General features: G+C 40.4%; 1 protein-coding gene across 6 annotated transcripts in view; it reads left to right on the forward strand.

Moving 5' to 3' along the window:
- Positions 1-25,044, forward strand: part of LOC122541788 (paladin-like) — a 244,182-nt gene that overhangs the window by 152,118 nt on the left and 67,020 nt on the right. For 5 of the 6 annotated variants that reach the window (XM_043678767.1, XM_043678766.1, XM_043678768.1 and 2 more), the window contains exon 19: positions 24,846-25,001. The exons of the other annotated variant lie outside the window; for it this stretch is intronic. In XM_043678767.1, the coding sequence (XP_043534702.1) occupies positions 24,846-25,001 (156 nt within the window). The remainder of the gene's footprint in view (positions 1-24,845; positions 25,002-25,044) is intronic. 6 annotated transcript variants of the gene reach the window in all.

The following is a 25,044-nucleotide window of genomic DNA, read 5'->3' on the forward strand; positions in this document are numbered from 1 at the left end:
GGCGAAGTGTTTTCTGCGGAATCTGGATTCCGAGATGTCTGCAGTTAGTGTGCAGGAGCACACAACTCCTTCTGTATTCAAAGCTATCAGTTTAAAGCCAGACGCTTCCTGACGCTGTGCAAAATGTCAGACTCCATCCAGGCCTGATGCTGGAGGCAGTTCTCTTCTTCTTGCTCCACTTGCAGCAACTGTTCAGAATTTAGCTGCACAAGTTTAACTTTATAAAATTACACTGGCAAAACAGCAAGTGAAGTTTATTAAGCCCTACGATTGATTTGAAGCATTCAATTAAGTGAAACAAATTGTGATTATATCACAGACTCTACTAGGGCTGTTTTTTTCCCCATATTTCTTCAATTAGTTGCATGGCTCCACAGTCGCCACATTAGTGCAGAGGTAATTGAGAGCTAAAGCAACTGGAAGCCCATAATAAGAAGTAATAACAAGGCCCAAGCAGACTGGTGTGTATGTGGACCAGGCTGATGGGAACACATGTGGTCTAGTAGCCAAGGAATCTGCAGCATTTCCGTAGTTAATCTCTGAGCAGAAATTAAGTGTATTATTTAGTGCAGTATTATTTAACTGGAGAAGAACTGCAGAAAGCTGCAACACAAAGGGATTTGGGGTACCTATGCACAAAACACCGAAAGCTAGCACTTTAGATGCAGCACATAATCAAGAAAGCTAATGGAATTCTGGCCCTTATTTCAAGGGCATTGGAGTATAAGAGTAGGACAATTGTACTGCAATTGTACAAAGTGCTGGTGAGATTATATCTGGAGTACTTTGAGCAATTTTGGTCCCTTATCAAAGGAAAGATGACACTTCATTGGAAGCAGATCAGAGAAGGTTCACTAGTGTGGTCCCCAGTTTGGAGGGCTTGTCTTAAGAGCAAAGATTGAACAGGTTGGGACTCTACTCACCTAGAATTTAGAAGAATGAGAAGTGATTGTAAAACATGTAGGATTCTTAAGAGATTTCACAGGGTAAATGCTGAGAGGATGTTTTCTCTCATGGGAGAGTCTGGGACCAGAGGGCATAGTCTCGGAATAAAGGGTTGCCAGGAATGTGATTGTGTGAAATGTCAATCAACCATTATCCTGTTGAATAGTGGAGCAGACTTGAGGTGCCCAACAGCTTACTCTTGTTCCTATTCCTTATGGTCTTAAAATGCTCAGAGCCTTATTCTATTTTTCATGGAATGTGGTTGTTGCCTATCCCAAATGTCCTTGAATTGTGTGTCTTGTTTGGGTCATTTCAAAACAGAATTGTGGGTATGGCCAGACCAGGATAGTACAGCAGGGTCTTCCCCCCCCCCCCCCAAAGGACATGAGTGAAACTGATAGGTGTTTAGTACAATCAGCAATAGTTGTTCTGACGACCATTACTAAGACCACCTCTGTGGGATGCAGGTGTCACTGGCAGAACCAGGATTTATTGTCAATCCCTATCTGACCTTGACAAGGTGGTGCATGTTAACTCCTAGAACAATTGCAGTTCTCAGTGTATAAAGGAGCAACGATATATTTCCAAGTCATGATGCTGAGTGGCTTGAAGAGAAACTTGAAGATGGTGATGCTCCCATATCCCTACAGCCTTTATACTTCAAGAGGGTGTTGTCTTTGGAGGCATGGCGAATTTCTGCAGCACGTCTTGTGTATAGTACACACTGCTGCTGTTGAGCATCAGTGGTGGAAGAAGTGGATGTTTGTGCATCTGGGACCAGTCAACTGGCTGTTTTATCATGGATGGTGTCAAACATTTTTGATTGTTGTTGGAGCTGCAGTCATCCAGCCAAGAGGGGAAAAATTCTATCACTCCTAACTTGTGTCTTGCAGATGGCTGACAGGCTTTGTAGGGATGGGAGCTTAGTTATTCACTGCAGTATTCCTAACCTCCAATCTGCTCTTGTAGCTACGATATTTATTTCGCTAGTCCAGTTCAGTTTCTGGTCAATGTTAACCACTAGGGTGTTGTTAGTTAAGGATTCTATAATGGTAATGCTATCAAATATCAAGGGGCAATGTTTTGGATTCTCTCTCATTGAAAGTAGTCATTGCCCAGCACTTATGTGGTGCAAATCTTACCTCCCACTTGTCAGCTCAAACATTGATATTGTCCATGTCTTACTGCATTTGGACACGGATTGTTTCAGTATCAGAGGAGATGTAAACAATGTTCTGTCATCAATAACTATTCCCAGTTCTGACCTTGTGTTGGCGGGAAGTTCATTGATAAAGCAATTGGTAAGGATGATATCAACATGCTTTTCCTTCATGTTGCTTTTCTAACTGTTTGCTGCAGACACTGTCCTTTAGGGCTCAACTAGCTCGGTCAGTCGTCATACTGCTGAGCCACTCTTGGTGGTAGACATTAAAGACTCCCACCCACAGTACTTTCTATGTTCTTGCCAACCTCAGTGCTTCTTCCATGTGGTGTTTCACAGTTCATCAGCTGAGGGACGACAGTATGTGGTAATCTGCAGGAGGTTTCCTTTCCCAAGTTTGACCTGATGCCATGAGACTTCATGGGATCTGGAGACGATATTGAGGACTTCCAGAGAAGATCCATCCTGACTACACCACTGTCTCTCCACCCATGCTGCGCCTGTGTTGCTGTGGCACAGGATATAATCAGGGATGATAATGGTGGTGTTTGGAACATCGTCTATAAGTTACAATGCTGTGAATATGATTATGTCAAGGCTGTTGTTTGATTAGTCTGTGGGACAGCTCTCCCAGTTTTGTCACTAACCCCCAACTTTGAGTCAGGAGGACTTTGCAGGTTCAATGGAGCTCAGTTTGCTATTATTGTTTCTGGTGTCTAGGTCAGTGCCTTATTATCAGGCAGTTCAGAGTCAACTGCATTGCTGTAGGCCTGACCAGTTAAGGACAGCAGATTTCCTTCTCTAAAGGACATTAACTGGTTGTGCTTGTACAGCAATACACTGTTACCCTTTGACTTTTAATTCCAGATTTTTAAAATTCAAATTTCACCATCTGAAATGGTGGGATTTGAATCCAGGTCCTCAGAATCTTTACTGGGCCCTTGTGTTACCAGTCCAGTAGCATTACCACCATACCTCTACCACCTTCAGAATAGTTAGGACAGAAATTCCATTGCACTGTTATGGCATCTATGTACTTCTGTAAACCCTGGATGAAACATCAGACATTGTCTTAAACACTTTAATCTGATGGCCTCTGAGAAATTAGTAACTGGAATCATTACAAACTTGTAGCTGGTTGTCACCCAACTAAGCATTCAGGAGTGTGAGGAACTGTCTTTTATTCTGGGACAAGCACTGCTGATCTTTTGGTATCTGAGCAGTCGATTATAAATCTGAACAGTCGATTGTAAAGGAAAATGTTTCCTAAAATATTTGTGCATCTTCTGATGTCCTAAAGTGTTTGTAATCAATTAATCACTCCAGATGTTCAAAAATATAGTTGATCATGCTGCCCAGTAGGATTCCAAAGATTAATGGACAAATGGAAGAAGAATTGATGTGCTCTTGTGTTGGTTGAGGGGAGTCTGTAATGCACAAGAGAAAATCAGTGATCTTAAAATATTAAACTGTCTACACCTCAGTTGGTAGAAAAACACCTGAATTTCCCTCCCAGCCTCCTGATTCCAGCAGAAGTGTTACCATTGGGCCAAGCTCACTGTTGTGTTTAGATTGGAATGTCGAACTTCTGCCTACCTGTTCAGCTATGTTCCTGTTATAGAATTAGGTTACATGCTGTGTACTTTTTCAAGTAATAATGTATACTTAACCTATGCCCAAATAGTGTACTCCACTGGTGTAAGCTTCTCCTTTAATCTCAGGCGTAATAAAAACAACAGCAAAAGCATTTATGAACTTTTAGAATGTTTGTATAATTCTAAATAACTTGGTTGGTTGGAGAGGAGAATATTTGTTGATGAAAGTGTAGAGATGCTGAAGAGAGTATTGTTCAGTTGTGACTTTCAGAAATTGATGAATTGAGGTTTGTCTTTCTTTTAACTGTGGAAGAGATCATTGGAACAGCAAATACACCAGCACAACCAGTGAGATTTCTCACTCAAACACCCACCAATCAGCTCATTAAGAGATGACAGATGCATGGGGTGGGGGGTGAATGTCTCACCTAATCACACGCCTCAGCATTGATGACCAATTTTACCAGAATCTGCCAACTAGTAAAGTAAGTACTTCTGATCTCGTTTTGGGCTGGGTTCGATGGGAGATTGGCTTCAAGGGCATTGGAAACAAGGAAAGGGGTGTGTTTTCAAAGCCTACCCCCTTAAAACCATCCCCAACAATCTGTTCCTCCAATTGCCCCAGTTTGGGCCAAGTGAGGTTCTCCCACACCCCAAAACCCAACAGACAGGTTGCCCAGTTTTCTTGGCAAGAAAACTAATCATCTTTCTTGCCAGTGGTGAGGTAGGTCGTCGTGGAGACATCAAATTAAGGCCTTAAGTGACTCTTAATTGACCCCTTCAATTGCTAGTGAATTGAGAAAGTTCCCAATGGACTTTCACGCCCTGTAATTAATTGCTGAGGTGGTAAGGATGGGGATGAGTTTATCTCCAGTGCCAAGTCTTCTTGCCACTTCCAGGGAGGGAGAAATCACACTGGTCATATTACATTGTATGTTGCATAACAACAAAGTAATGACAGAATGGAGAACACAAAATCGGACCGAGGCATATTCAACAATGGTGTCTCACCTGCGAGGCTAAGTTAAAAATCACACAACACCAGGTTATAGTCCAACAGGTTTATTTGGAAGTGCTAGCTTTCGGAGCGCTACTCCTTAATCAGGTAGCTGTGGAGCAGGATCATAAGACGCAGAATTTATAGCAGAAAATCACTGTGCCAGAAACTGATGCGATATACTGAACAAACCTAGACTGCTGTTAAGTATTTAATCTTTTAGAATGGGTTGCAGGTTTCAGTTCATAAATATGTAAATCCCAGAACTTCTCTCAAATCACATTCTCGAGCTAACTTAAGGTTTTAATTTAAAAAAAGGTGACATCTCAGCTCAGAGGTGTGAGGTTGGAGTCTGTCTGTATACCAGTCTTGAGTCAGACTAGTTCTATTTCCAAAGTAGGACTTTATAAAATGTTACATGGATTGACTGCCTTCAGATCATGTGCTTTTTGAATAAAATAGCAAATGCAAATTCACCCCATAGATGCATATGTGTGTGTGCACATGCATGTGAGGGCATGTGTGTGTGTGTTTTTGCATGTGTGTGCCTCTCAGGGTGTATGTGTGTGTGTGTGTCTGTCTGTCTGTCTGTCTGAGAGAGCGTGTATGAAAGAGTGTCTGTGTGAGAGTGTATAGTGTGATGGGGTCACCTGTAGTGTGACATGAACCCAAGGTCCCGGTTGAGGCCATCCTCATGGGTACCGAACTTGGGTAACAGCATCTGCTTGGTCACTCTGCGTTTTGCGTATCCCGAAGTCCACCTTGGAGGACGGTCACCCGAAGATCTGAGGCTGAAATTCCTTGACCGCTGAATGTTCCCCCACTCGTGAGAACATTTCTGTCTGGCGATTGTTCCGTGGTCTCCATTCATCCGTTGTCATTGCGTCTGCTTGGTCACGCCAATGTACCATGCCTCGGGGCATCTTTACCTGCTGCATATGAGATAGACAACATTGGCCAAGTCACGTGAGTACCTACCGTGTACATGGGTGGTGTCCCCACATGTAATGGTAGTATCCATGTCGACACTGACACGTCTTGCATTGGTTGCCCTGACAGGGTTGTGTGGTGTTATGGTCAATGTTGTCCTGAAGGCTGGGTGGTTTGCTGCGAACAATGGTCTGTTTAAGGTTGGCAGTTGTTTGAAGGCGAAGGTGTAGGGAAGGTCTTGGCGAGGGGCACATCCTCATTAATATATTGTATCAGTTGCATGCGTGACACTGTGATCTTTTGCTATAAATTCAGTGTCTCATGGTCCTGCTCCACAGCTACCTGATGAAGGAGCAGCACTTCGAAAGCTGGTACTTTCAAATAAACCTTTTGGACTTAATCTGGTGCTGTGTGATTATTAACTTTGTCCACCCCAGTCCAACACTGGCACCTCCACATCATAGCTACCCGTGAGGTTGACATTGAAATTAAGGTTAGGCTTGCTTGTATGTTTTCAACGTTACTCCTACTTGACTCATCCTATTTCCTGTCTCCATGTTGTATACACTGTTAGGAAAATGTGAATGTATTTGTTATCTACAATCCACCTGTCTTTGACCTCTTACCTCTTTCAGTACTCCTAATGTACAAATCTCAGTTCTAAAATGATTTTAGATTGTGATGTTGCTTTAGGCTTCTGACACAAACACCATGGTCTCGTAGAGTTTACTTCCTTCTGTGTAGTTACGTGTGATTCAGATAACATTCCTGCTGGTAATTCAGAAATCTCTGGGTTCAAGTTCCACTCCAGAGACTTAAGCATCAAAACTGACATTCCACTGTTGCATTGGTGTGTGCTATCTTTGATATTGAGCATTAAATTAAGGACCCTTCTACTCTTTCAGATATATGTAAAAGATTCCATAGTACTTTGTAAAGAAGAGCACTTGAATATAATCCAACCATTATCACATTGCTGTTTGAGGAACTTGCTATATACAGATTGGTTGCTATGTTTCCTACATCCACTATACAGGTAGTAGTTCTGCTATAATGGTGATGGTTGCGTCATTGTGCACCTAGAAACAGCGCTTAAAGTATTGGCAATGTAGTCGCATTATAACCAACACATGTTTTAAAAGTTCGCACTTTAGAAGCAGTGTCTCCAAATCATCAATCGCATTACAGGAAATGAAACGCATGTCATAGCAGAACGACCTGTACTTAAAAAAAAAAACTTCATTAACTGTAAAATTGCTTTGGACATTTTGAGCTCATGAAACATGCTAGATAAGTGCAAGTTTACCTTTCTTTTGGACTTTATCTTGCTCAGTGCAATTTCAGCCTTATAATATCAGCTGCACTTGCTTTATTTATGGTAAATTTGGAAATATTGTTGTTCTAACATGGTGTATGGGCCAGTTGGAGATAACAATGTCCTTGGTTTGATGCAGTTTCTCCACGTAACTCAGTCCACATAACAACAACTGTCAGTTTAAATTCAATATTCCATACTCTGCCCATATGAGTGTTTTTTAAACCATTATATAATCTTTATGTTATTCCCATGTCATTTTTCATGTAATGTTTACTGCATTATCAATCCTTTTGAAGTATATTAATGTTGTGTAAGCTTTAGTAATGATCTGGATACATGGACAAAAATCAGACAACTCATTTTAAAAGTGTACCTTTAATTTTATCCTACGACTAGCAAACATTGCAATAAAAATTGTAATAAGTAACTACATGGAAGGGGGGGAAACAAATATGTGTAATTAATGAAAACACCTTCACATGTTGTAATTGCTGCTTTATATAGCATTTCTCAATATTCTCAAATGCAGTTAAGAGGAATGTTTCCATAGAAAGTACACATATCTGATTATATATACAAATGCTCTCTTGAAAAGGTAAGATCTTGTTGCTGCCTTTACCAGGATGTATGTGGATGAAACTGATATTGCAGTGAAAAACTTCCTCACATAATCCTGAAATGTGGAACTATCTACTTGCTTGGCAGGAAACTGAGGGGCTTGTTCCAGACACCAGTCAAACATGCAGTCCCATTACACACCCCATCCATTTTACTGCCCTCTGGATTTCTTACATGACCTTGCAAGCTTAATACAGCCTTTTTCATACAGTGACCAAACAGATTTCATAGAAAAGGAAGTCTGTTCCAAACAGAGGCCATCAGTCAGTGTAATAAGCTGCTAATTGACGATGGTCTTTATGATTAATGAAGTTGATTGATTGCTGTGAATTCACTGTTGAACCTTCAGGTTGGGATAAATGGAAAAGGTGACGAGGAATTTCCAAACCAAGTGAAGGATATCATTGAAATACTTTTGGGCTTGACCTAATTTGCTGAAATGACTGATTACAACCTCAGCTCACGTAGTAACAAGTTGACTCAGAAATTGCCTCATTTAAAGACTAACAGGCAACATAGTTCAGTGTATCTAATAGCCGCAGTAAAAAAAATTAAACCTTTATTAAAAGCAATTTCTAGTTGGATTGCATCTGCTGGAAGATGGATTGACTGTGTTAATATGCAACACATTGTCCTGTTGAGATCTTGAGCTCATGGTGAAGTGTAGACCTCAGAACAGATACTCTTCTCATCCCCCATTTAAAAGGGGGGGGGGGGCATTCACAAATAGATGTTATTTCAGACTAAGAGATACGTTGAGTTCATTTTTAAAAACCAAACCTTTCTAAAGTTAGCGGAGTGTTGATTATGTAATTTATTCACATATATATTTCATATTATATATTCATACTTATAACTTAATTTCTGTAGTGTTCCCAATCTTAGAAATTTTTAATTGATGTAAGCCATTAATTCTGTTACTTTTAGACTTCTCCAACTTTGTGGCAGTATTTTAATTTGGATAAACTAAATATAACAGTAAGATGCATTAATTTGGGTTAAATTAATTATGTTATTTAGCAGTAATAACCATTTGTTATTTGGATGAATTGAGTTAATAGTCCCAGCAAACTGTGTAACCTCTGGGTGAAGAATAATTAGGCAGTAAATTATTGGCCTTTTCACCCCTGTAACTCTTGCATGCTAATGATTAACAACATATGCTTTGTGGAAATTATCAGGAAAACCAATATAACACACTCCTTTTTCTGTAAGACTGTGCTGCATTTATATCCAGGCAAAATCTTTAAAAGAGTAGTTTAGAAAATCATTGGAACAGTTCCTGGTTAAAAAGAACTGTCCGAAAGGCTAAATTGTATCTTTAGTTCAAATTTTTCAGTGTCCCAAAGGGAATAAGGGCATGTTAAATCAAAATGTGTTTGCAGGTTACAAACATAACCCAACATGGTGTGGGGAGCAGTCATTTGGCTGTAATTTTCCCCAATTTGGTTGATTAAAGATGAAGGGAAGGGGAAAGGGTGCAGAGGAGATTTACCAGGATGTTGCCTGGTATGGAGGGAAGGTCTTATGAGGAAAGGCTGAGTGATTTGGGGCTGTTTTCGTTAGAGATAAGGTTGAGAGGTGACTTAATAGAAACATACAAGATGATCAGAGGACTGGATAGGGTGGACAATGAGAGCCATTTTCCTCGGATGGTGATGGCTGGCACGAGAGGGCATAGCTTTAAGTTGAGGGGTGATGGATATAGCAAAGATGTCAGAAGTAGGAGTGCAGTGAAGGTGTGAAATGCACTGCCTGCAACAGTAGTAGACTTGCCAACTTTAAGGGCATTTAAATGGTCATTGGATAAAGATATGGAGATAATGGAATAGTGTAGGTTAGATGGGCTTCAGATTGGTTTCACAAGTCGGTACAACATCGAAGGCCAAAGGGCCTGTACTGCGCTGTAATGTTCTATGTTCTAAGTTACTATACTAGATGATATGTGGCTTAATCAGTCTACTGTTATTGTACAGAGAATCTCAAAGTTTGATGTACACACAGTTCAGGAGAACAATAAATGGAAGCTTAAGAGCTAATTTGATTAATGTTAATCAGGGCTAAAGGGCTTAATCAGTTTCTTTGGATCAAGGAATGGAAACACAGGAGGTCAATAATGAATTTCTTGTAAGAAACTTCATCTGATCAGTGACATACTTTGACCATAGCGAGAGTGGTTCTTGCTAAATAGATTCAGGACAATCCAGGATCTTTGTGTCGCCATCCTGCACCACTGCGGCCCCGGTAAAAACACTGTTTGTGTCTATTCACGAGTACAATGCTGCATATTTCTGAGCACTGTCTCCTATAGATATTTTCCAGTCGACCTTACAATTGTTATTATACACCTTTAGAGCAGGTGTGATTTAATTGCGAGCTTCATCAGAGATAGGAACCCTGCCAGTGCACTACAAGAGCCCTTTCTTGTCCCCTCTATAGACTAAGGCAGTCCAATCACCTTTAGCTACACTAGAGAGGAGTCTATCATTTAGTTTCAGGGATTTACATTCACTAAATAAATTCAATTCCCTAAAAAGGAGAAATTTCTAGACTTTTTTTTCTGGTTGTTCTTCTCTCCCAGGGGCTGCAGGGTCCTGGGTGAGGTAGGAACTGCTTGTGTTATGATGCATAAGACTTCATGGGACAGGCTAAATACAACAATAAAAGGTTTCACAGAACTGTAGGATTGAAACAGTAAAGTACATGGCACCTTCCTCAACTTCAAAAAACCTAAAAGACTTTACAGTCTGTGAAATACTCATGAGGTATAGCTGCAATGCAAGAAACACAGAGAACAATTTTCACACAGCAATCTCTCACATACAGCAATATATTTAATAAATATTTTGGTTGTGGTATAAAAATGGAATAAGACACGCCATCTTCTTTGAAATAAGCAGTGCCATGGAATCTGAAATGCAGACAGGGCTTGGTTTAGTGTTTCATTTGAAAGCAGTGCTTCACATTGCAGAACTTCCTCAGCACTGCACTGGAAGGTCAGCCTGGATTATGGACTCAAGTTTCTGTAGTGGGAACTGAACCCACAAACTTGTGATTTGGAGGAATGAACATTAATACTAACCCATGGCAACACCACCTGCATCCTTTTATTGCCTACTATTCTTTTGCAGCATTGTAATATTAATGTTCTCCAAATTACAGTCTACAGTTCACAAAGTAGCCCACCAAAAGAGTGTATCTGTCCCATCACCTGCCTGGCGATCTCTTGAAAAATGGAAGTTACTATTGTTTGACTGTTTGAATCTCTCTGGTTTGTGGATTTTCCCATTAGATTTTACCATGCCATCATCTACAAGTGGAGAGAGAACGTGGAGGTTAAGTCTGTGCTGCTGGGATGGAGTTAGTGTAAGGGTATGGTCTAATGTTACAGTCTAAAGAATGTATAGAGCATTGAATCAAATCGTGTCAAAGCCAACATACATAATCATAGAATGATTAGATTAGATTAGACAGTAGTCTTGGAACAGAACCTTGGAGAACATGTCACTACTACAATGGAACAGTTTTCTTTATTTGTGGAACAACTACATATGGATGAACAACAGGACCCTTCTCAGGGAATTAACACCATCACCTGATGCAGATGCTAATGACAGAAAAGAAGAAACGACCTAACTTCCCTATACATTCCTGCAGTTACATCATTGCAAGAGCCTTCAGCAAACACCACTGGTCCAATGGAAGTCAGGACAGTAAAACAAAACTCCCAACTTTACCTCATGTGTTTCTGTATCTTGTCATACACTTTCCTGATCCACATAACAGCATAGATGAATCAAGAGAAAGACTTGGAGAAGGCTGAGAATATAAGTAAAAACTGTACGGTAAATGTTGTTAAAAGGTAATCTAGTTAACTCATTTGAGAATGCATATCGTTATTAATCAGTATTTATGTTGGGGGAAAAAAGCTTGTGAATGAGCTTTATCACCCTGGAGTAACCGTGTCATGCAGCTGCTCTTCACTGGGCATAAGGACTTATGCCCAAAACGTCGATTCTCCTACTCTTTGGATGTTGCCTTACCTGCTGGGCTTTTCCAGCACCACATTCTCGACTCTGATTTCCAGCACCTGCAGTCCTCACTTTCTCCCTTCACTGGGCATAAGTAGCATATTGTGGAAGGAAGAGAGAAACACATGGAGAGCCAGGCAGAAGCCTGAAGGCTAGCTGTCTGAATGTTCAGAACACCTGCAGATAAAGATACGGAGTAGACTGATTAGCATTAAGTGGTAGAGTTTATGATCAATCTTTCAATGATGTGAGAGTAAGATTAGATGCTGGTATAACTCTGAATATTATTTCATTTTAAAATGTTACAAAGTAGCCCAAGTCTGAAAACTGTTATCATCAAACAGGAAGTTTGATCCCAAATTCTTGAATCTGTGCATAAAACCTTACAGTAAAAGTTTTCAGTTTAGTTCACATGCCTCTCTGCAAGTGTTTCTAACAATCAGCTAGCTAGACATTAGGTTTCTACATAGCTCTCCATGTGTTTCTCTCTTAACTTTGTCCATATATGCTATGTGTGCCCACTGAGGAGCAGCATTGTGACGTCTTCAGAGTTGCTCCAGAGTCCTACAGCCCTTTCATATTATTGCTGGAGTGAAAAAACTGTGGTTCAGAACGATGGGTGGAACAGTCTGGAAAATGGCTGTCACCATGAAGAAATTAATGAGTGAGAAAGCTGGAAGAAGAAGAGTGAAAGAGAAGGGGACTGAGGGAGTCGAGATATGTAGAGAGGTGAGAAGAGAAGAGCGGCATGCAGGGAGGGAGAGAGAGCAAGAGAGACAGGGAAGAAGAGAAAATGGAAGGGGTAAGCAAGGGAGGGAGATAGAAATGAGAGAGAGAAGGAGGGAGGAAGATTGGGGAGAGGGACACAGTGGGGAGAGAAGGAGGGAGATAGGGAGTGAGAGAGACAATGGAGGAGAAAGAGTGGGAGGCAGGAGATTGGGGGGTGGAAGTGGGGTGGAATGCAGTATCATCTCTATAACTTAACAGAATGTGGAAAACTTAATGATGAATCTAAAGATGCTGAAGTCTGGGCTGCACCTACTCAATACAATGAGCTGAAGTTTCTCTTGTGGTGATGATTAACTGGAGAAGATCCGATCCAAGGTGCCGCAGACTATGGTATCTTGAATAATTTCTGATGACACATGGGGCAGATATAGCGTTGAGTCTCTGGAAAATGATCAACAATTTATTTTCCTGAAAATTGCCAGTCAGTATTTTAAAACAAAACCGCCCTCAGCCCGGCTTGAATTGAAATGATACTTGATCTAAATACAAAATAAGAATGCTGAGTTGGCATAATGTTGCTTTCTGATAATAGTCTGAAAAACCTCGAACGTACTGACCCCTCATTAAAAGACTGGTAGAATGTAACAGGAATGTGAGCTTGCACACTTTGTGATATTTCACCTTTTACTTTTCAGAACTATTCAGTCGATGTCACATCCCAGTTTCTTTTTGTAAGTAAAGGCCAAAATTCAGCAGAGTAGCTGTTAACTATACTACTGGAAAACGTGAAGAATTCTTGGCAAGGGAGGTGAATAGCAGCCTGGAATGCTGCACATATGTAGGCAGGCATTTGAATAAACTTTACAGCCTTTTCTCTAGAGGTAATTTTGAGGGAGAGCAGCTAGATTTTTGTAGTGGCCTTTCAGAGTGTTAATGCTGAGAGAAACAGCAGCAAGCTATCCCTGAAAATGTCTCATAAATTTTGTGGTGGAGAGAAACTGTCGTCCAAGGCAGGCAATACTTTTACTGTCATGTTGACAACATACTGATCACTTTGGTCTGCAATTACATTCTGAGCCATTTAAATCATCAGAAATTAGCATTATAAGCTATTACTGTCCAGACACCTAGGAGATTGGACCCTCCTCCAGTAAATTATTTTGGTTATTTTGTTTTAGCTGGGTTTACAGAACACTGGCATTATTACTATGTGTCAGTGTGTTCACTCAAAGGACTGACATTGGCTGCATGGCAGGTGGTGCTGTATCCCTGTGTGTACTTGCTTTTGAAATCTGATATTTCCTTTTCCTTGAGTTTTATACCTCACTGAAATTGTCATCTCTGATTTCTTAGGGAAGGGGGAATAAAAGGCACAAATATAACTAGAAGATTTCTTTTAAAAAATAAAACAAATTATTTGTCCTGACATTAGAATTGCCAACAACTGAATCTAGCTTCTGGTGATGTGTGACAGGGATTCAGTAAGTTTACATAGGGAGTATCCTGAGTTGTCTGGTCTAGGGAACAGAAGAGAGGACTTGCATTTATATAGTGCCTTTGAATACCTCCCAAAGTGCCTTATAGTTAATTGAAATGGGGAGACAGTAGAATAGTGTAACAGGAACATTAGTCGTATATGCAGGAATGGGCCATTCATCCCTTGGAACCAGCTCTACCACTCAATAAGATCACGACTCATCTGAGTCATGTGATTCGAGCCAATGTTCATGACTGCCACCCATAACTAGTGGTTGACTCACTGGCCTAGTAACCCAGAGGTCCAGGTTAATGCTCTGGGGCATGGTTTTAAATTCCTTCGCTGCAGCTGGTGGAATTTAAATTCAATTAGTAAGTCTGTTGTATAAAGCTATTCTTAATAATAACCATGAAAATATCATCAATTGTCATAAAAGAACAATCTCATTTATTAACGTCCTTCATGGACATTACTTAGTCCATCCTTATTTTCTCTGGTCTTCACGTGACTGCAGCCCCGCAATGACTCTTAGCTGCAGTATTAAATGGCCTAATAAGCCAGTTCAAGGGCAGTTAGGAAAGGGCAACAACTGCAGGCCTTTCCAGCACCACTCACATCTCATGAAAGATTAAGAACTGGGTTGGAAAGAATAAAAAAATTGAAGTGAGCTACTATTGAAGTGAGCTACTATGTGTGAAATGAGGCTGCCAGTTTGAACACAAGCAGCAATAAAATGATCATGACCAAGATATTGGGAGGCTTTGCTCTTCTTTGCTTAGTAGAGGATTCTGCTACCTGTGGGGAGATTCTGCTTAAGCTTAACATCTCATCCAAATGTCATAACCTTAGTGCTGCATGCCCGCAGTATTGTTTTGAATTGTCATATTAGGTTACACATCCAAGTTTCTGTAGTGAGGCATGAGCCCACCACATGTTGACTCGGAGACCAATGCTAGTGCTATAAATGCTTTGTTAATTGAGTGTGTATATGCGCATGCTGTAGTTTTGAATAAAAGCAGCTGATATGATTTGGGGATACCTTAGGCACGTATATAAGAACCAGTTTCCAACTGGGAAGGATGCTAGTCTGCAGAAGTGGAAAGCAGCCTGCACTTGTCCTGTACTGGTTCTTGTGAATAAGCCTGTGTGGAAGAAAAACTACTTCTGTTTCTTCCTTTACCATGTGGATATGGACCAGATTAACAGACAGTGTTATCACTGAATCACAGGAGGTCATAAAGTTTAATCCCTTCTCAAGGCCAAATTAACAGATTTAAATTAGAGCAGTGTTAAAGTTGGCCTAGTGCCAGTGGATTAGATTGAGGACATTGGGTAGGAAACCTGCTTCTAATCTCTATCCAGAAAGCCTGTTTGGGGGGAGGGGCAGAATATGGACAGCATTGGGTTTGCAGATGATGGTCCCTGCAGTTGAATATCTACCATTTTAACATCCTACCATCTCCTAGCCTTTTTTCTTTACATAGTGTACAACCTGAACAGTCCAAGTTATATAGCACTTATTGATAAAACTCAAATTAAAATGGCACAAAATGTGTTTCAGATAACTGTGCAACTTCTCAACTTCCTATTTAATATTGAGTCAGCTGGGGAAATCCCTCTCCTTTCCAGGTCCCATAGGTTCCTATAGGGGCCATGCATTCCCACTGGGATAAGAATCCTGATATTTTATAGTTGATGTCTCACTGTCATCTGGCCACATTTGTCTTCCGATAGAAGTCTCTCCTTGTCCTTGACTGGGAAATTGAATAATATTCCTGTAATATTTCCCAGGATGTATAACTGATCTATTAATATTAAAGATTGACAGATTACCAAAGCTGCTGTATGAAGTCTGGTAATACAGCTAGGCTATTCTGAATTGATTTCAAGGCAGTTAGTCAGTTGTCTCAACTAAGGCCACAGAATTTCCCCTGTCTGTGGGAGAGCAAAAATGATGTAGAATCTTCAACAGTGACTGTCGTTACACTTCTCCTTCTGATTAATTGCATTTATCGCCTTGACAAATTCTGATTTGTGTGTTTAATTGAGGTTTTGCTGTTGGGCTCAGTGATTTGAGGCATTTTGGTTACAGCAAAAATCAGCAAGTGAGATTTATCTGGCTCTTGATCTCCCCAGGTGCAGTGAATATTGGGTGGGATGGAGTTAATACTTGTAAATAGCCCACTTGTTCTGGTGCAATCTGGTGATCTCTTCATCAATGTCTCCATATGCATCTTCAAACAAACTATGCATTTGAAGTGCTTGGTAAAGACAACAATAGCAATTAGTTGTTTCTGATTAATTTGCTTCGTCCAGAGGGTATGCCAATAGCAATGGCAGGGATCCAGTAAATTACTCTGACAGTAAGTACACAATGAGATGTGCAGTTCTTTGCAAAACATTTCTCCAGGACTGATACAAGGTATCCTCATCTTCAGAAAGGGCATAACTTCCTTTGAGCAGTGACTTCCAAGTAGGTCTCTAGACAGAAAGTTGCAAAGACCCTCTGATCTGTTCCCCAATCAGCCTGATTGGGCTTGTCAATTGAAGTGACCTTTTTTTCTCCTGGATATGTTAAAGGTTTGATTTATGAAGGGTCTCAACAGCATATCTCCGATTCTTAGCTGAATGCATGAAGGACATTGGCCCTCATTTTCTATTGTTGATCTCCCTTACCAGAGATTAGCAGCTAGAACTGGAAGTGAATCCAAATTAGACAAATTATCCATGAATCCTGCTGATCTGTGTGGCATTCCCAACCGTACAGCCATTTTCTTCAATGAGTTGTTAACAAGCAAAGCCAGAAATAACATCTAACCTTTTAAAGAGTAACAAAGCTATGTGTGTGATCTTAGAAGCACTGCAGTTAAATTATGCTGCCAAAGTTTAACGCTACGTTGCAAATGAAGAGCTGATTGTGCCAGTACCTGTTTCTGACAGAGACTCAGGAATACGTTTCAGGAAATGGTGAATATATTGGCTAGCAACAGGCCTTAATTTTTGGAGCTTGTGGGTGATGGATTTAATTGTGCAGACATTTTAGTTTTTTCTTTGGCCACCCAGAAGGAAAAAGTAAAACTTGGACATTACTGTTACTGGTTGAACTGGCCTTTTAGAACTTAAAGTGGAACTCAAGTTCAGATCAATACCTGTTGTTTCCAAGAATTGCAGATTTTTATAGTAAGTAAAAGAGTCAATTTGTGCATGGCCTCCATGAAAATGTTTGAGTTTCTGCACAATTTTAAGGAGACATTGCTGGTCATGGTTTTCTATTGATTAGTTTAATAGAAGTGAATTACATATAGTTACTTGGTAGTGCAGACCATGAGTATTGCAGAAAATAAAGGTTTTTTTTTCAAAGCTTTTCATCTTGCACTCATCAGGACATTAAGAAATACCAAGGTAAACCTTTGACAAAATAAGTCAATTTTAAGCAGTATTCATAAATTAAGGACTAGCACACCGTCATTTCTTGAAGGAACTATGACCTCTGACATTAACCTTTTGTTTCCATATCGTAAAACTCTTTTTCACACTTTTGATTATATTTTATAGATCATCAAAATTTATAAATTGTTGTTTTCTTTCCATTAAGAAATACAGCACACAGAAAATGTGAAGCCGATTGCACATATTTTCACTTGCCGTCTTCTGCTTGTTTTGATGAAATTTAGGACTTGTTCTTTTGATTTGAATGCCTTTCAGGAAGGGTTTCCGATGATATAATGTGAAAAGACATTGGTTCAGTCTTCGGGAGACATTGTGACTGCTATTGTGTGACTGTATAGCATTGTAGCCAAGTCTGTCAGGAGGTTGACAAAACTCAACATATGGTTTGGATTTGGTTGAAAGAAAGGCTGACAAAAGACTGGCAGATCGAACCTTGCATGAACTATCAAATCTAACTGTGGTCACTTGACTGAGAAAGCAGCTTCTCCCAAAGGTTGAGGAGATCAGTGCTTTGTTTCAGCAACTTATGATTAATTAAATGAGATTACGATGTTTAGTATCATAAATCAAACCTTTAACATATCCAAGAAATCAGAAGCTTTGAGCAACACTTGAACTGCTCTGGGATACATTTTCAAAAGAACAAAAAAATGTTTTACTGAAAACTGAGGAACAGAGCTCCACTCAGCACAGTTAGTATATTAGATATAATAGCCACTTGAATTGCAGAAAGAAGCCAATTAAGTGAAAATAAAATTAAGTGAAACTTTTGATAAATCCAGAACAAACAACCATTGTGAATGGGGAACTTCCCAGGTGGACAGGAAGAAGAGCAGTATGTCAAGGAGAAAGTGCTGCCTGCCTCCTCGACAGCTTTTCTTCAGAGTCTCACCAGAGGTCAGCCTCTACTGCTTGCATTTTGCAGACAGAAACTGAGTACTATTTTATTTCTTATTCTGGATTTACGGCTGCTTTTACAATGACATTTCATTTATCATTGTTCCAAAGTATCAAAACACAGTACCACCAGTCAACAAGAAAATGTTCCTTTCCTCACATAATAGTTTGGTTCATGCTGGACAATTACAAAGCACATTTTTAATTGTATGCTATTTATTGTGTTCCATGTCAAATTTTTAAAGAATGAAGGAATTAAAAGAGGAGAATTACCTTTAGGTATTGAAAGAAAATTGTCAGTGTAAATAAAACAGTGTCATATCTCCATAAAATGGTAGTTTTGCCAAGGTATTGTGATGTGAATGACATTGGTAATACAGTATTCATTTTCCATCTCCAGATACCGTGAAGACATTAGCCTTCACTCAAAGTATGAGACTATGGTCCTGTGTAAGCTAATTCAACAGGAGTGTCAGATTTCCTTAATTCACCAGCTTTTTAATGACATCACAAAGTGGAAAAGGGTCAAAATGCAGGTATCAAAGTGTTGGGAAGACTGTGCTATATATTCTAAAATTGAAGGATTCCAGTGATTGCACTACAAAATCCTGAGAGGTCTTGCCAGGATGCGTGTGGTAAAAGATGTTTCCACTTGTGGGAGATTCTAGACCACGGGGTTGCAGTTTGGAAATCTGTGAAATTCTTTCTCACTGAAAATTGAACATCTTCGGAGGTGTTTTTTAAAAGGTGATGGAAAGACAGTCTTTGAATATTTTTAAAACAGAGGTAGATAGATTCTTGATAAGCAAGGGCATAAAGATTATCATGGGTAGGTGGGAATGTGGAGTAATCATATCAGTTGTAATCTCATTGAATGGGCTACTCCTGCTCCTAAATTTGTATGCTTGTATCTAGGGTCTTGTGCGGTGGCTATGACTATAACCCTGTATTTTTACTCTTTATTGCAATAAAACCTCCCAAAGCAGTTCACAGGAGTATTATATGGAGATGGTGACATAATGGTATTGTCACTAGACTGGTAATCCTGTAGATCCAGTTTAATACCCTACGGGAATGCAGATTCAAATCCCACAGCTGCAGCTGGTTCAAATAATAAATCTGGAATATAAAACTAGTCTCAGTAATGGTGAGCCATGGCAACTATTGTTAAAAAAAATCTGGCTTACTAAAACCTTATAGGGTAAGAAATCTGCATTCTGGCCTGCATGTGACTGTAAACTCACAGCCAGCTCCAGCTCTGTGGATAGGGGAATGTATCTTCCCTGCATCCCTTGAACATAGCAGTCATTAGCATAGGTTTAAGGAATGAGCAATCATTATTCTTGAGTGGATGTGATAATGACAGTTGGTGAGACAAAGATTAACCAGCAATAGGAATTACATTGATGTTCATTGTCAGCCTGGTTTTAGATCCTGCCTCTATCTGTTTGGATATTTGATGGAATTGAGAAGGATCTCTTAGAAACTTTGTACTTTTCCAGATTTAGGCTATGTTTAAATTATACGGGTATACAGATACTTATTGTATTCCTGTAATTTTATACAGGCATTAACCCATTTATTTTATGCTGGCTAATGCCTACATAAGAATAATATGGAACAGCATGTTAAACATTTGAATATGATTAACGCCATTCTGTTTTAACATCTATCTAATCAAACACTCGTAACAGGTAAATTAAATCTGTCTACATTTCAAGGGTTTTGGCTGATGGGCCAAGTGACTTCCTTCTGTACTGGAATGACTTTGTAAATTCTTTTAGGTTTGATAAATGGTGCTCATTGTGACTGCCCTTGCCAAGGTGATGAAGTACAGATTTGAGACGGCCCAGGGAATTCCTTATGAACTCAACCTATAAACCTCTTTTGGTTCATCCCAGAGATCGTACCTTTAGTAGTCTGGAATAAATAAAAACTCTTACGGACAGTTTAGTTTAATTTTAATCATTCCCTTCATTTACTAATAGCATCACTGTTACAACATAACACTAATACTTATAAGCCAGGCTAACTGGATTCTAATAACCCAGTAGAGTAGAACATCAGCTCTTCAAGAGCCCTAGCAGGCTACTCTGTTGTACTATCTCAAACAGACTATCTTTATACACAAGTTTTCAAAGGCTATACTGTCACAAATACAAAGTTTTTTTAAAAAAAAGCACTGCATGTTCTGAACTAGACTGTAATGTAATCTAATCTAATCTAGACAGATAATAGTGAAGGACAATAATTCAAGAGATAAGTTAATTGATACTGAGTTTGGTTTCGAGGTCAGAATCAAACGTTATTAAGTTCACAAAGGAACAGCCATGAATGTTATCACTTGATTAGATTTAGATTACTTCTAGATTAGATTACTTACAGTGTGGAAACAGGCCCTTCGGCCCAACAAGTCCACACCGACCCGCCGAAGCGCAACCCACCCATACCCCTACATTTACCCCTTATTACCTATCACTAAGGGGAATTTAGCATGGCCAATTCACCTAACCTGCACATCTTTGGACTGTGGGAGGAAACCGGAGCACCCGGAGGAAACGCACGCAGACACTGGGAGAACGTGCAAACTCCACACAGTCAGTCGCCTGAGTCGGGTATTGAACCCGGGTCTCTGGCGCTGTGAGGCAGCAGTGCTAACCACTGTGCTGGAAAAGAGAGCAGGTCAGGCAGCATCAAAGGAGCAGGAGAATCGACGTTTCAGGCATAAGCCCTTCTGTAGCTACTGAATACAGGAAACGTGTAAAGGTATTTCTGTCAGTGGCGGTAGATCAGATAGGGAGAGGATTACGTCGAGATAGTATAGTTGGTCAGTCTCATGGCAATAGGTGCCTTAGGGTTTGGTGATTTCAGTACTATGTGCTCAATACTGCAATCTGTCTGGTTCACTTTAAGAGGGGAACAGACAAACATTTCAAAGTAACAGTTTTCGGTTGATGGAGCGGATGAGGTTATGGAATCGTGCCATCTCATGATGACTGGCATAGAAGTGTTGCAAGGATGACAATAAGGTCGAGAGTGATGTTTGGATACACAATGTGAGTAGTTTAAATGAGTTTCAGCTGGGCAGCTGCATTCATGATTTCCAATGGTATTAGTACAGGTTTCATTTTCCAGTCACATTGGAGTTTTAGCCGGTCTGAGATATCATAGATGAGTTTTTTACATTTGGGAGCATGTACCTGGGTTGGGTTTTCATCAGATGCTTGTATCAGTGCTAACACTAGGACTGTGAGAGGGATACAAGCTTACAATGTCCTTTATAGACATATATTGAACGTCCTTTTATCTTTACTGCAGTTTGTTGTCAAAAGAACTTGATAAGGACCTTTCTAGCAGGGGCCCAATTTTTCACGATTAAAGTCTTTCAATAGTAGTCACCAGGGTTAATGTGTTTAAACATTGGAGCTCTTTCTTCTTCCTTCCCTGGTACTTGATAGGCTTCTTTGACTTGTTGATGATAAGACTGCAATGCTTTGGTTCGCTTAATCAGGTACCTGTGCATCTCTTCTGCCATGACATGCACATCAACAGGGGTGTTTGGTAGTTAATGGTGCAGACCAGCAAGTCTTCAGGGACATTCCATATATTGGGGCGGCACGGTGGCACAGCGGTTAGCACTGTTGCCTCACAGTGCCAGAGACCTGGATTCAATTGCCACCTCAGGCGACTGACTCTGTGGAGTTTGCACATTCTCCCCCTGTCTGCGTGGGTTTCCTCCGGGTGCTCCGATTTCCTCCCACAGTCCAAAAATGTGCAGGTTAGGTGAATTGGCCATGCTAAATTGCCCGTAGTGTTAGGTGAAGGGGTAAATGTAGGGGAATGGGTCTGGGTGGGTTGCGCTTCGGTGGGTCAGTGTGGACTTGTTGGGCCGAAGGGCCTGTTTCCACATTGTAAGTAATTTAATCTATCAGTTCAGCCGCCGAAAGTCCCATTTTTTTCTGTGTCATGGTTTCATATTAAAAAGGGCAATTGGGAGTTCTTGCAGCCAATTAAGGCCCGCTTCTTCTACCAACTTACTTAGCTGACCTTTTAAGGTACCATTGGCTCTTTCTACAATTCCAGTTGCTTGGCGATGTTTGGCACAATGGAATTTTTTATTCTTATTCAAACTCTTAAATAGTGCCTTGTTTAGCTCCGCACAGAAGTGAGGTAATTATCGGAAGAGGCCGCTACATGTATTCCAAATCTGGGTATGTCCGTACAGGGATAAGCTTCAATCCATTAACTAAATACATCAATTATCACTAAGCAATACTTATGACATCTAGAAAACTCTATAAAATCTAACTGGATAGTATCAAAAGGTGCACATGGCAAAGGAGTTTCACCTGGTGGACACTTTACCCCTTTCCTGGGATTATGCTTTTGACACATTAGGCAATTTGCAGCTGCTTGTTTTGCTTTTTCTTGCAGGTGGGGATTCCACAAAATTTGTAGAATTCTGTCCACTACTCCCTCCTTACCTACATGCATATATGTATGAACATAATCAACTAGAATAGGCAGAAGTGAGTCGGGCAGACATGTCTGTCCTACCGGCATAACCCAAAGCTTATTGTAACTATCTACATAACAACCATGGTTCATCCATCTTTGTCTTTCCTCACCAGAGACGTCCCCCTGATAGGTCCGTATTTGCTGTAGGTCAGGCATGGTCGGGGTGTCAGAAGAGGAAATTGGAGAATTTCCCTTTGGTTTCCAATTGTCATTTGAGTAACCATGTTTTTTTGCTCAAAAGTTGCTTTCTTAGCAGCTGCGTCAGCGGTGTTGTTGCCTTTAGTGACATTGGAAGCATCAGAGGAGTGAACATTTGATAATTGCCAATTAAGAGGCAAGTTGAATAGCACTGAGGAGATTAGCAACATAGGCAGCATTGAGGATAGGGGTTCCTGATGAGGTAAGGAAGCTGCGCTGCTACCAGAGGTGACCAAAATCATGGACACATCCAAAAGCATAACAGAAATCGGTATAGATATTAGCTGACCTTCCTTCAGCAAGTATGCAGGCACGGGTGAGAACAAGGAGTTCAGCTTGCTGGGTGGAACAGGGTGGATCGAAGGAACAAGCTTCTATTGTTTGGGACAAAGTGACAATCGCATATCCTTGCATGCGTTTGCCCTCTGGGGAGATAGAAGAAGAACCATCGATATAAAGTGCAAAAAGGTGAGGCAGGTCAGGGATGGCATGAGCATTCACAGAACATAAAACATTACAGCTCAGTACAGGCCCTTTGGCCCTCAGGGGGGCTCAGAGTGAAGGTGTGCTATGAAAGCAAACAAAGAGCTCAGAAGTGCAGCCTGGTCTAGACCCTGAGCTGAGAGCATGTCCCTGAGTACATGGTGAACTTGCTGCAGCATTACAATCATAGTTGCCGTTAAACCCTGAGAAATGTCCTGTAAGTGAATCGGTGATGAGTGTTCTTAGAGCAGTCTGGATAAGCACCAAGTTTCGAAGAGATTTTTCTGAACTCCATAAAAATTCCAATAGATAGAGGCAGCAGCTAATACAAGGCAGGCAGTGAATATCAATGAAACCCCTGTTACTGGTTAATCTTTGTCTCACCCATCCTGATGATCACATTCTCCCAAGTTCCTGCAGCTGATTGCTCAGTCCTTAAACTATGCTAATGATTGCCTCCTGATACATCTCACATATATGTGATGCAAATAGCCATGGATTGGTTTACTTGTGGCCAGTGTCTATGCAGCATGCTGAGATGTTGGTGTCTGCTGTCTGGCGTCCAACTTAGAAGCAACCAATGAGCTGAAGTTACCAAGTAGCTGCTCTGGCTTCCATATTGTGAATCCTTAGTATGTAGTTTGCTCATGGGGGTGGTAGGATATTAAGCTGTGTATTAAGAAGGCAAGATGTTCAGTTAGTGAAGTTGTTAACAAGCAATAATCTGTTTTAATACATAACTTCCTGTTGTCTAGTACATATCTTGCCTCAGCCTCTGAAACTTAGTTAAAAGATGCAGTATATTTTTCCCAAAATTGAGATAGACTTGCCAGACTTCTCGCACAACTCTGATATATCTTTTGCCATAATCCACATCCTTCAGGTCCCTATATGATTCTGCCCATAATTGACTGCATGTTAGCCCCTAGTTACAGGTTACATCAATATGTTAGACATTGTTACAGAGACTTTGAGCAGGATTCAATGTTAGATATCACTCCTTTGAGATAGCTGTTATGCCCGTGCATAACATGATATCATCATCAGTGACATCATTATTTTGAGTAGTGCTTATGTCATCCTCAGTACTAAGCTTTTAAAACCTATTTACATAATTATTAAAATAATTTGATTGAAAATGTATCTTAAAATAGTTGAGCCTCACTTTGTTTTCATGTTTCAGTGCATCAGAGTTCCCAGGGCAAATATTGGAATGTGAGATTTGGGAATATGGCTAAAGCAGCAGGAGATTTGTGGAGTGGGCGAGTGGTTACAGGTGGCTTGGAGGAGGGGGAGTTGGACCTTGGCTGATATTAGGCTCGCTGAGCAAATGTCATCTGCTTGTTCAATAAACTGCTTCTTCAACATTATCTCAGGAGACAGTTTATCTGTGCTGTAAACTCAGATGATGTGAGCTTTTCTTTTTTTAAGTGAATAAAGGTTTCTGAGTTTCTGAATCCCTTCCTAAATGCAGCAATTTTATTTTGCCTATTGCAGATTAAAACAGCCAAATCCGAGAAGGAAAAGCACTTGCTGCAGCTGCGAAGTTTGCAGTATCTGGAGCGATACATTTACCTCATTCTCTTCAACACATACTTGCATTTGGAAAAGCAAGATTCCTGGCAAAGACCCTTCAGTGCTTGGATGTATGAGGTAAAAGGAAAGACTTCTGCAGGGTTGATACTGTTTAAATGTA

This window comes from Chiloscyllium plagiosum, chromosome 38 (assembly GCF_004010195.1).
Source record: "Chiloscyllium plagiosum isolate BGI_BamShark_2017 chromosome 38, ASM401019v2, whole genome shotgun sequence".
Taxonomy (NCBI): domain Eukaryota; kingdom Metazoa; phylum Chordata; class Chondrichthyes; order Orectolobiformes; family Hemiscylliidae; genus Chiloscyllium; species Chiloscyllium plagiosum.